Here is a 13,504-nt window from a genome sequence, read left to right as displayed (position 1 = left end):
AAAAGCTTCAGCATTGAAAAGCACAATGTTTCTTTGTGGAAATTAAAAAACCCAAAAAATTTATGGCAAAAGTTACTCATAATGATGGCATGAAAATGGTTTCTCGAAAATTGGTAAGGTAACACACTTTGTTTTCCTCAAGAAAGTGATTTTGATACTGAATAACAAGCCAGAGAATCATACATTGAGAATGTGAAGAATAGACGCAAAGAACCGTTCAAGTGAACAATGCACAACCGATTCTCGAAAATGGAAACATCAATGCAAAAGCACATGTGCATCTTTCTCTCAAGAAGGAAATAAGCAACTGACCAAAAGGCATATATAGAAGATGCATGCACCGTTTAGAACGAAAAGCATGAGTCCGATCCAAAGGTCAACAAATAAGAGATAAAGAGTGAAGCATGCAGCCTGATTAGTGTTCAGAAGAGTGATCAGGTACTTGTCATTACTCCTTTGTCCATACTCTTATGGTCAGCTGCATTATTAACTGACTGCCCTGCATCAAGGGAAATCTGAGACACTGTTTATCCATTTTAGAGTTCCTCCTTTCCACACCGCTGAAAGTGAATGTTAACTAACTGCCCCGGATCCAAGGAAGAACTATTGTCAATCCAGCACCCAAGCAGAAACTGTGTATGAGACTCTGAAGTTCTTTGAGTTCCCTCTTTCCACAGCAGCTGAACCTGTGTGTTAACATAGATTACACATACACCAACTAGAGAGTGCACTAAAACCTGCTACTTCTAAGCACCCTTAATGTGGATGGGGTTCAATATTGTGACAGAACATAGAGGGGGCTATGACCTCTCACTATATGGAGCAGTAAGCACTTGCCCTTTCCACGTGGGAATATGCGACGAAAATAAAAAATCCCTCTCCTCTGGGCAGGTGTCCCAGTATGAGTGAACCATCATGAACATCGCCTTAGTTTCTGCCTCTCTTAACTCTTGCATTTTGCTTCCACTAATAGTCTCTTAAAGTTGACTTATGTTTGTTTCCAGAACTGCAGAAAACTAAAAAGTAGCACATTTTCTAAAAGGAGATTTATACAGCTGTTCAAGCTATCTAGAAAGCACATTAAGATGAACATGGGTAGTTACCAAAATCATCATGAATGTGAAGCAATCACCACAGGTGAAAGTACATCCTGCTATATGCTAGTTGAGACGTCGCCTCTTCCGAGTATGCATGTGACCAGGTTCAACCCCGCCTGATCCAGACGCTCCCCTCGAGGATCTATGCCAATCGCCTCCTGCCATCGGAGGTGGATCTGCAACATCTTGTTGTTGTTCCTCGTTACTTGAGTCTTCCTGAGTACCTGCCTGAGCTGCAGGAGATAAAACCTGCTCATTAGAAGAAGCATGTTCTACAGACCCACTGCCTGTGGAATTAGAAGCATTGATTCGCCTTGGTAACAAGTTCACAACTTCAAACAATCCCTGCATGTTTGCATCCAGGCTATGAAGGCTAGCTCGAGCAATGGCCAAACTGTCAGTAGCAGTGTCAAGATTCTGTCGAGTCCTTTGGTCAAGACCTGGATTATCTAAGCCTAGAATTGATCCAGAAGAGGCTTCATGAGATTGCAGGTGTGCCCGCCTGCCCAAAAGTCTCTGCCGTAGCAGCAGCGTTCGCTGATGAAACATTAATCTTTCATGCTGGAGAGTTTGAGCAACTCTTCGTTGCATTGCATGTAAGTCATCTCTATCATTTCTTTGTGTTGCCACTTCAATTCTGCTGGCCGCAGATGCAATGATGAAATTCGAAGCAGGTACATCCAGCATGGCTTGCTCCCTCTGGCTGTTCAATCGATGAGCCTTGGGGCGTGGCGGGATGCTGTTACTCAAACTTTCACAATCATAAACATTCCCTCTGCCATATATGGGTGTAACACTGCTGTCAGAGAGAGAACCCTTGCAAACAGGACACTCCTTTTGCAGAGAGTGTACATGAAGCCACTGATAGAGACATGGCCAACAGAAAAGATGACCACAACAACTAACAACTGGCTCTGTTGCCATTTCCAAACAAATGTTACACTCAAAATGAGATCCTGCATGGTCCTCCTTAATACTGTGCTTTTCAGACTCCTTAGCACTCTCCTTGACACATTTGGCAGGTGTGGACTCAACAAAGGTGGCCTCTGTACACAAATCTGCATCAACGGTAAGTGATGTAGGAGCAACTAATGACCTATGAGCCTCTTCTGGAGCCACAAGGGGGTTGCTGCTGATAGATGATGCAGATGCACCACCACTGACTGCGGCCGCACTAGCCAATGTGGCAGAAGTACTGCTGGTAGATGCTGGGGCCTCCGCTCGATTTAAAAGAGTAGCAAGCCTTCGATGCAGCCGCTGCCTTAGAAGCCTGCACCGCATGCGCTCAAGGCCAGTCTCACTAGATCTCGCATGACCAGCCTCCACAAGCACAATTCTCTGGGCCGGAACACGCCTAGGCGGCAAACCCTCGCTGACTGCAGTCCGATGTGCAGCCTCATCTTCCTGTACATTCACCGACAGCAGGCCAGCCATACCTGGCTCGAACCTTGGCCAGCTCTGACGGGACACCGGCACAGATCCGTCGGGATCCTGAACGCCAAGCCCAAGCCCCAAGGCAAGGCCTTCACCAGGGCCAGAAGGAGGCTCCAGGTTCAGATCGAGGCCACCCACCTGCCTGGCGGCGGCAGATGCAGCAGCTTCCTGTTCAGCCATGTCCACTTCAGGCCCTGCAACTGTGTCTATGGCACCGGACATTCTCCAAGAAAGACCGATTCTCACATGGACGATTCAATGTTAGTCAGATCTGCTACAGCACAGAGAGAGAGAGAGAGAGAGAGAGACTCCTCTAGCCGCAGATCGCCGACCTAGAATGACACATACACACATGTATGAGAGAACTTACGTGGTTGATCTGCATAAGCAAATGGAACGGATAGCCCTGGCCTTGAAACCCTGCTTCTGCCATTCTCTCTCTCTCTCTCTCTCTCTCTCTCCACCATCTTGGCCCCTCTCCTCAGACAACGTGGCGTTCCCTGACCTCTTAACTTCCCCCAATTCATAAAGGTCTTCTGTGGTTCATGCAATTGGGTTCTCTTATTATAATCTCAAGTAGCATAACACTAAAGGTTGTTGAACTTTGCCATGGCCCCCTCCCAAGGGAAGGACTCGACACCTAGGGCAATGTGCAAATCCTATCACTAAAAGGTGCTCGGCCACTGGATAGAGATCGGGAATGGGAGGAGGTGGTAGGATGGTAAGATCTCTTGTGTGTATATGTATTAGGACTAAATGCTTGTCTATTTCTTTAGATCATTTTGTTTAATAGTTTAGTTAAGATTAAGGTGCTCAAGGACAACTTGCTAACCATGTGTTGTACCATTTGTAAGCTTGTGAAGCTCGCAAGGCTATGCCTATTCATCACTGTCAATGAAATCTTATTCCACACTTGCAAGGCTATGCCTATTCCTTGTGCAAATTCGTAGCATAGTAATTGCAATCAACCAAGGGTCAACAAGCCAACTGCTTGATAGAAACCCTATTCTTGGGAGTGCTCCATTTTTCATGTTGTTTCTTGGGCTTGATAGAAACCACAGGCAAGGTAAGAGTGGTTTCATGGGATGTGAGGTTTGTGCCCTCGTAAAAGGAAAGAAGTGGTTTACTTGTTGATCAGGAAGAGAACGTTGGATATTAGAACACTACAAGAAATTAAGATTGGAGAGGGAGAGGCAAAGAGAGAGATGCTAAAGGGATACACCTTGATTGCCCAGGGTTGCATCAAAGGTAAAGGGGGCTCGATGTTTGTCACTAGGGATGACCTCTCCCCATAGCTCTTATGGTCAAAGGTAAAGGAGGACATTCTAGTAGTGCAAATAACTATCAAAGGTAAGGAAGTGATCCTAGTTTCAATCTATGCCACCAAGGTGTATGCAAGGAGAGCTAAACAGTGGGAAAAACTACGAACTAAATCGGAAGAGAAGTTGACTCTATTACTTGGTGATTGTAACATGACCAATCATGCCGAGGATAGATCACATGGCCTAGGTAGCATGATCAAAGAGGAAAGGGATCGATGGGGGCAATTGGCCATACTACATGGCTTGGAAGACATGGCTAATGTAGTTGACCAAAAAGAAAATAAAGTATTCACTTGGCACAACCATCAGCATGGGATCAACATGGAGGGCAGTCAAGGCTAGACAGATTCTATGTGAATAATAGTGCATGGTGACCATCATCTGACTATTGTTTTGCCACACTAAGTGATGTTGTAGGTTCATATCACTTGCCCATCCAATTGACGTTTTGAATGATTAAAGCCAAGAGAACTCACAGGTCCCCCACCCTTCAAACTAAATGTGTCCTTCCTTGAAGATCCCCAATGCCTAGCAACATTCAAGGTGGTGTGGCAAGAAGCACAGGTGGTCAAGGGTGATGGCCCAGGCTGATCATGCTACTACATGGCTAAGGTGCAATGAAGCCATAATTGAGCTTGCCAAAAGGCATGGCAAAGCCCTTGCCCATCAGAGAAGGATGGCCATGCACAATGTCACCTGGGTTAGAAAAAACCTATTGCAAACCCTTGTTGCAATGTCTAATGACCCTCGCCCTTTTGTTTTGATGCAAGACTACAAAAGCCTTTATCCATGAGTAGGAAGCACGCCAAGTACAAGCTGCCAAGTTTTAATTAAAAGTGAGATGGGAAGTTGAGGGGGATGCTCCCATAACCTTCTTGTTCAAATCTCTAGTGTAAGAGGGAATTAATTCCCTACATAGTGGATGGTGAAGGAATGTGGCATTCTGCAATTGAGGATATCCTAAATGCTTTTCACCAACAAATGGCAAGGATTGTGGGCACCTAGCCCCCTTCAGTGGATGACTACAAGCTCAAGGTTTAGAGATTCTTTACAAGTTATGCACCTGACATTGATGTCAGAGGGATGATGTAGATTTATAAGCTTGTTAGTATAGACAAGCTAGAGGAAACATTAAGGGGGATGAAGGATGGTAAATCCCCTAGAATAGATGACCTTCATCAAAAACTTTACAAAGCCATTTGGGAGACATGTTGGCGTGATTATGTTAGCTTCATCAACCACTACTTCCAGCACCAAAATGTTCCACATGATATATCAATCAAGGTCTCGTTAAGCTCATTTCTAAGTCTACCCTAAAACTCCAAATCTCACAATGCAGACCATTGATGACTGCTAATAGTGTCCTAAAAAATCATGACAAAAGTCATTGCCAAGAGGACCAAGTATGCGCTTCCAAAACTACTACATAGTAGAGAGTATGGATTCATCCATGGACAAGGATTCATGATGCAGTCCTTAATCTAGTGATAGCAATGGATTGCCGCAGTCAATGCACACTACTAGTCAATCTTGATTTTGATAAGGCATATGATGGGGTTGGATGGGATTTCATATTGCTTACACTTAGGGCTACTAGTTTTGACCATAGGCTCATCAACATGGTAAGCATACCTTTTATTAATGCCTCAACCTATATGTAGGTTAATGGGGTCATCTCACAGGCCTTTGGCTTGAAATGGTCGGTGAGGCAGGTGTGCCTTTTGGCCCCCCTCCTATTTGTGATTATAATAGATCCCCTTCTCAGAAGAATTGGTTGGCTTGTGTAGAGAGGTGTCCTACATGGGCTCACACTCCCAAGTGGAGAGAAGATGGTCAGCATACCTTTTATTAATGCCTCAACCTATGTGTAGGTTAATGGGGTCATCTCAAAGGCCTTTGACTTGAAACGATCGGTGAGGTAGGCGTGCCTTTTGGCCCCCCTCCTATTTGCGATTATAACAGATCCCCTTCTCAAAAGGATTGGTTGGCTTGCGTAGAGAGGTGTCCTACGTGGGCTCACACTCCCAAATGGAGAGAAGATGGCCACCCAGTTTTTACAAACGATAACTCAAGCTTGGTTGAGCCTAAGGAGGTGGATACCCTATTAAAATAGTTTCTACTATTCTCTAACTTGTTTGGGTCACTTTTAAGCCACAAGAATACTAAAATCGTGTACCTAGGCAAGGAGGATAAACACCCTTGGTTGTCCAACTATCAAGTTAAGATTGTGAAAAAAGAGGAGATTATTAGATACTTAGGCTGTCTTCTTAGCATAAGTGTCACCCAAAATCATCGTTTCAATTGGTTCAAAGACAAACTTACAACAAAAATTCATGAAGGGAGTCAGCCCTGAAGAAGTGGAAGCATGGAGCGGAAGCAAGAGCTATGGTGGAAGGAGCAAGAGAGAGACACACACACACACACAAAAAAAAAAAATGTGGAAACTCCAACAATCACAATTTGTGACTGGCCTTTCCTTTATTCAAATGTCACTGAAAGAATAAAGAATGAAGTGACAATGATAAGCACCCACTACCTGCAATGTACAGGTGTGTGAGTACTGTCAATGCAACTAATACATAGGCAGCTAGGCACATGCGCCTTTACCCTCAACAACCTCCCACTTAAACACGAATGTGCCCCTAGTGAGGAGAGAATAAGGACAAAGTGACAAACTACAAATGTACATAAGTACAACAAAATTAGGAAAGACGTCATCTCATCCAATGCTCATCAACTTCCTAAGGAAGGCAAAATGCTCCGCTGAGAGACTTTTAGTGAGCAAATATGTGGGATTATGGTCAGTTGAGATCAAGCTCAATGGACTTGTCCTTAATGACCTCTCTAATAAAGTGGTAATGCACTTCAATGTGCTTTGTCTTCACATGGAATATCGAATTCTTGGCCAATTGAATAGCACTCATAGAATTCGAATGTAATGTAGGAACCACATCAATAATGCCAAGGTTTGCCACTAGACATAAAGGCCTAACCAGAGAGCCTCCTTGCAAGCCTCAATGGGGCTACAACATACTCTGCCTTTGTAGTAGTGGTGCGCAGATCGGACGCAGATAGCTCACGTGGTGAATCCCGGAAGGTCCCCAAGAACAAAGTACTCTACCTTTTTGCACAAAAAACCATGTAAAAGCATGCACGACAAGAGGCAAGAGACAAATTGGGTTCAATCTCCCCCATGCCTTGTGTGAGCGCTTCACAAAGCATGTATTTTATGTATATTTCCAATCTTCATGCTCAATAATAGCCCAATTACAAAAATATGACAAGCTTTTTAGCTTTTGAGTTTGCTTTCTACAAAAATAGGAAAATAAAGCTAATGGACGGTGCCCATAGAGTCTGGCACGCCCAATCTCAATGTCCAAATAGAAATAACATATCATGGCGCATAAGCGCATACAAAATAATAATAAATAATCGATGTCTCTACAGACATAACAAAATATAGGCGTGGCGCCTATCAAAATATAGTCCAAATATCGAATACCCGCTAGACTCCAATGCTTTCCTCCGCCACTGCTGCTATCTCTACACATCAACTGAAGCATTCACAATCGTTAGTAAAATAATACAATTAAACCGACAAAAGTGAATACCTAGCAGTCTTCAGCTACATAAATAAATCAACTGGTTAGAAATAAATCCTAACCTTAATTTATTACGAGTGCGCACTCTAAACTCATAAACGTTTATTAATTTAATATGCATTTTGCGGAATCACCCGCTATGGAATCACCCATGTACACACTAAATTAATGAAACGCCCAAAAAGGACAGGCGTCCCCATCAACTTCTCGCACAAAGAATCCCCTTTGCGTATGAGCCCCGGTCATCTAAGTTTACGGAATCCACCGTAAAACCTCACGGAATCCACCGTGGAATATGCCTCCTGGCATCATACCCCCGGGGTGGGATAGCAATTGACCTCAATTGCTATTAGCTCAATGTGGAGCTAACAGAGTGGAGAAAGCATTTAAGTCTCTAGCGTGCATCCATTGTGCTTCCTCTACAGGATGGTTCTTAAATTTTACTAGATATCTAGAATACCTTCGGCCAGTTCTAGTGGTCATGTAGTCAGTATCTATGATGGCTTCTGGTTCAAGTATTTCAGTCTCTTCTTCTAGTAAAGGTGGGTTTTCATAAACAGGGTGGATAGGTAATTGGCCTCTAAATGGTCTCAATAAACTAATATGAAATGTATTATGAATTTTCCAATGAGATGGCAATTCTAACTTGAATGCATTGTCATTAATCTTATGAATAATTCTAAATGGTCCATAGAATCTAGGAGCTAATTTAACAATTGGATGTCTATCTACACTTTGCAGTCTACGCTTTTCTATTCTAAGCCAAACATAATCATCAACTTTGAAATTCATGGCTTGTCTTTTCTTGTTGGCTTGTTTGGTATATGATTGTTGGGCTTTAGCAATCATATCCTTTACCTCATCAAAAATACTATTATGCATAACAGCAATATCATCAGCGCTTTGTATTCTATTAGACAAAGATGCAACAGGTGTAGATAATCTATATCCATAAATAACTTCAAAAGGTGCTTTCTTTGTAGATGTGTGCGGTGTATTATTGTAAGCAAACTGTAATAAATGCAAATGAGTATCCCATGTTTGAGGTTTAGAGATAGTGTATGCACGTAAAAGATCTAGAATGGTGCTATTTGTGGCTTCTGTTTGTCCATTTGTTTCTGGATGAAATGCAGATGAGAAATCAATCTTTGTGCCTAGATTTGCAAACAGTGTAATCCAAAAATTATTACAAAATCTAGAATCACGATCTGAAATAATCACTTTTGGCAATCCATGGTTAGTAAAAACAGTTTTCAAAAATAACTGTGCTGCTTGTGATGCTGTTAAAGTTTTCTTACATGCAATGAAATATGCTTGCTTACTAAATCTATCTACAATTGTCCAAATCATGTCATGGTTAGATTTAGTATTTGGTAAACCAGTAATGAAATCCATAGATATATGTTCCCAAGGTTTAGATGGAATATATAAAGGCATTAATAACCCATACTGTTTACCATGATGTCTCTTTATTCTTTGACAAATCAAACATTCAGAAACGAAATTAGATACATCTGCATCCATATGCGGCCAATAAAAATCTTCAGTTAACATGCGTAATGTAGAAATGATACCTCTATGACCTTGATATGGGGGACAATGAATTTCATTCAAAACAAAAGATCGGAATGGAATAGTAACACACAGTCTCTTTTCAAATAACATAAATCCATCATTATATGACAATGAATCAACAGGAATGAAATTATTGTGAACTAATTTTTGCCAATCAGAATGAAAAGTAATATCCTGGTGATATGTGTCTTTCATAGCAATCAAAGAATCAAAAGATATGATGGAAATATTATGAATTGCAGGTCTTCTACTCAATGCATCAGCAACTACATTTTCTTTCCCAGGTTGGTATTGAATGATAGGATGGAAACTTTGAATGAATGAAGCCCATTTGATATGACGGTCAGAAATTTGGGGTTGGCTAAGTAGATGTCTAATGCTTTGCTGGTCAGTCTTTATCATGAATTCTGAACCCATTAAATAATGCTTCCATTGTTTTAATGCTTGTACAACTGCTAAGAGTTCCTTGTCATAAGTGGAATATTTGAGCTCAGAGGGTTTCAGCTTAGAACGAGAATATGCTATTGGATGGTTGTCTTGCATTAGTACGGCTCCTATTCCTGATCCGCTAGCATCGGTCACAACTAGAAAGAATGGTCTGTTAAAGTCAGGCAATTGTAGAACAGGGGCATTGGTTAATGCACGTTTAAGTAAGTCAAAGGATTTCTGCTGATTTTCAGTCCATTGATAAACAATGCCTTTCTTAAGAAGTTTTGTTAATGGTAAAGCAAGTAATGAGAAATTACGTACAAACTTCCTATAGAAACTAGCAAGACCAAGGAATGAGCGTAATTCATGTACATTTTTAGGAACAGGCCAATGCAATATTGCATCAATTTTCTTAGGATCAACTTTTATTCCTTCTTTTGATACAATATGACCTAGATATTCTATTTCTGTCTTAAAGAATTCACTCTTGTCAGGATTTGCAAACAATTGATTTTCTTTCAGTAATTGAAAAACTAACGATAAATGCTCATAATGCTCTTTTTCACTTTGACTGAACACCAAAATATCATCAAAGAAAACAATCACACAATACTGATATTTCAGAAAAATACGGTTCATCATTCTACTGAAAGTAGCAGGTGCATTAGTTAATCCGAATGGCATGACTAAGAATTCGTAATGGCCAAACTGTGTCCTGAATGCAGTTTTAAATATGTCGGATTTATCTAACCTCACCTGATGATATCCAGACTTAAGGTCAATTTTACTAAATATAAAAGATCCTTGCAGTTTGTCCATAAGGTCATCAACTCTAGGTATAGGATACATATTCTTTACAGTGATCTTGTTTAATGCTCGATAGTCAATACACATACGATAAGTATTATTCTTTTTCTTGACTAAGAGCACAGGTGCACCGAATGGGGAACTGCTAGGTGGAATTAAACCTCTATTTAGTAATTCTTCAACTTGACTCTGGATTTCTTTTTGCTCTATTTGATTGTGCCTATATGGGGCTTTGCAAGGGGGTTGTGTGCCAGGTATTAGATCAATCTTATGGTCTTCTGGACGTGATGGAGGTAAACCTGGTGGTAAGTCTTCTGCAAAACAGTCCTTAAAATATGCAAGAAATTCCTTATGCCTAGGGTGCATATGATTTTCCTTTGCGTGCAATTCATTCACCCAAATGAGATATGATTTAGTATTCTTGCGTAGTGCACGTTTTGCTTGAGTATGCGAAAGCAGTGGAAAAATATGAGATGCATGCATACCAAATAGTGTAATAGATTTTCCTTGAAAATTAATATTCATTGTGTGCGTAGAATAATCTATATTGGGATTATGTTGGTGTCTCCATGGCATTCCTAGAATAATGTCGCTTGACTGTAATGGGACAACTAAGAAATTTCTTCTTTCAATATATGGACCAATTTGAATTTCTAAATCTTGAACTTCTTGTGTGCCATTGTACCTAGTGCCTAAAAATGCAGCTTTTATGCGATAATGCGTAGGTACAGTATGCAATTTCAATTCCTTAACCAATTTTGCTGAAATAAAGTCATGGGTACTACCGTCATCATGCAATATAGTTCTTTCTTTTCCATGCACCATACATTTCATAGTCAACAATGAATGTGAAGTAGGCATACCTGGTAAAGTGTCGGAAGTAGTAGTAGGATCATCTTCTTCTTCAGTGAAATCCGGCATATCCTCATGCTCTTCTTCGTCCATAGCTCCAAGGTAGTTGATATGTGCTGATGGTTTCTTTGAATGACAATTTGCTGCGAGATGCCCTGGCTGGTGACACTTGTAGCATACGATGGGCTTGGCTTTGGTCACATTATTTGCAATGGCTGGGAGTCTGGGTATATTTGGATTTGCTTGTGGAATAGGCTTAGGATTTGGATTGGCAGTGGATGGTAATGCAGGTGGTTTAGGCCAATTCTTGCGGAAAGATGGTGATGAGAAACGACCTGGATTAAACCTTCTGAAATTGGAATTGAATTGTTTAGATCCATAATTACCGTTTGCTTGGAATTGCTGTGGTCGTCGATCTCTTCCGCGTAACTTATCTTCAGTGTCGTGAGCTAAGGAGATGGCGTCTTCAAGGGTAGCAGGCTTGAACATGTTCACTTCAGCGTAGTAATGTCCAAGAAGTCCAGACATATACTTCCGCTTATGTGTCGTCTCTGGTACGTCTTCAAGCATGCATAGCTGTAAGAGTGCATTCCAAAAACGCTCTGTATACTGTGGAATAGGCTCACGATCGCGCTGTTGAAGTAAATCCCATTGCTTGATAGCCTTCTCATGAAATTGCGGTGGAAGGAAATTTTGCATGAACTTCTTCTTGAAATCTTCCCATGTAGCAGGACATTCTATGCTCTTGCGGACTACAGTCCACCAAAGTGATGCTCTGTCTATCAGATGATTAGTAACACACTTGATTTTATCTTTTTCGGGATAAGTTTCCTCATGGAAATAGTCATCAAATTGGCTAATGAATGATAAAACAGTCTTTCCTTCTCTTATGCCATTGAAAGTGCGAAACTTGAAACTTCGTTTACTTATCTTGGATTCCTTGCGAATGGTTTGTGCTTCAAGAGTGGCGTCGATGGTACGGCGAATCAAATCTTCAGCTTGGGTTTCTTCTTTATCAGTGGACGCTCCTTGTAGCTTTGTCAATTGCGCTTGCAAGGCTTGCCTAGCTCTTCGCTCTTCTTCCAATTGTAGCATGATTAGATCCAGCTTTTGTTCCATGGTAGGCTCAGGTAGGTCGTCTTCAGCCATAGGATCATCCATATGTGGGGTAGTCATCCTGTAAAACTCAACAAACCTTTCTCACTCAAAATCAGTTAGCGGGATGAGCGTAGCTCAAATTTGGGGTTACAAGGCTATGTATTCTTGGGTATTTCTTCTTCAATTTTCAGAAATTCTGCAATATTTCTGTATCCGTTTGCTGAAAGTACTTCAACGAACTTGTAGATAGGTAGAACAGCTTGCTGCGAACAACTTTCCAGTTCAGAGTTTTTGCATACGAACAAGTCTTCTATGAGTTTCAAGCACTAGTCAGTTCTGATTTAGTCTGACTTGCAGAGTTGCAGACTTAGCAGACTTGCAGAGTTGTTGACTTGCTGAACTTAGGCCGACTTGCAGAACTTGCAGAACTTGATTACCGTTGACTTGCTGAACTTGACTTTGACAGCGCAGGACCTGGAGTTTGTGGACTTCCTTGTCCTGTGTGATTTGCAGAACTTGGCTTAATTTGACTTGGGTAATTAAGCTTAGTAGCTTAATGGTGGACTAAACAGGCCGCCGTTTTTTTTCGTGAGGGGGGGGGTCCGTTTTTTCTTCACGCGGAAATTGCGGATCCATCTACTGAGACGCCGAGGTGATTTTGAAGAAGCTTAAGCTTCTTTTAAGCTTTTAAAGCTTTGTAATTAAGCTTTTAATGAAGAGGATTAAGAGCTTTCTCACTGGTTTTCAACGATTTGTTGATGGAGATGATTGCGTGGTCCTCCGCCTGCAGAGCTTAGTCCTTCGCGATCTGACAGTGGAAACAGGGGTTCTTGATCGCCAGAAGTCTGCCTGTATCGACGGTTCGCGACGAGATTGACTGTAGAGCCCGTTTGTTCCTGGAGCTCCGCCTTCGCCCGAGATTGGTAGCGATTGGAAGCTCTTGATCTCTGCTCCGCTCTGATACCACTGGTGCGCAGATCGGACGCAGATAGCTCACGTGGTGAATCCCGGAAGGTCCCCAAGAACAAAGTACTCTACCTTTTTGCACAAAAAACCATGTAAAAGCATGCACGACAAGAGGCAAGAGACAAATTGGGTTCAATCTCCCCCATGCCTTGTGTGAGCGCTTCACAAAGCATGTATTTTATGTATATTTCCAATCTTCATGCTCAATAATAGCCCAATTACAAAAATATGACAAGCTTTTTAGCTTTTGAGTTTGCTTTCTACAAAAATAGGAAAATAAAGCTAATGGACGGTGCCCATAGAGTCTGGCACGCCCAATCTC

The 13,504-nt window shown here is 41.6% G+C and overlaps 1 protein-coding gene across 1 annotated transcript; it reads right to left on the bottom strand.

The window, feature by feature from the left end:
* Positions 1-1,011: 1,011 nt before the first annotated feature.
* Positions 1,012-3,077, bottom strand: LOC148033267 (uncharacterized). The gene has a single exon (XM_087681155.1). It carries the CDS (start codon positions 2,751-2,753, stop codon positions 1,161-1,163), a length of 1,593 nt encoding a protein of 530 aa, XP_087537281.1. The 5' UTR covers positions 2,754-3,077; the 3' UTR covers positions 1,012-1,160.
* Between the last annotated feature and the right edge of the window lie 10,427 nt (positions 3,078-13,504).

The sequence above is a fragment of the Lygodium microphyllum genome, chromosome 7, assembly GCF_053477565.2.
Source record: "Lygodium microphyllum isolate KBCC chromosome 7, Lygodium_microphyllum_v1.1.10, whole genome shotgun sequence".
NCBI classification, from domain to species: Eukaryota; Viridiplantae; Streptophyta; class Polypodiopsida; order Schizaeales; family Lygodiaceae; genus Lygodium; species Lygodium microphyllum.
The sequence above is the reverse complement of the archived record's forward strand: the minus strand, read 5'-3'. Positions and strand labels throughout refer to the sequence as shown.

Coding starts and splice junctions, on each gene's coding strand:
- LOC148033267 (XM_087681155.1), bottom strand. CDS start 2,753: ATGTCCGGTGCCATAGACACAGTTGCAGGGCCTGAAGTGGACATGGCT.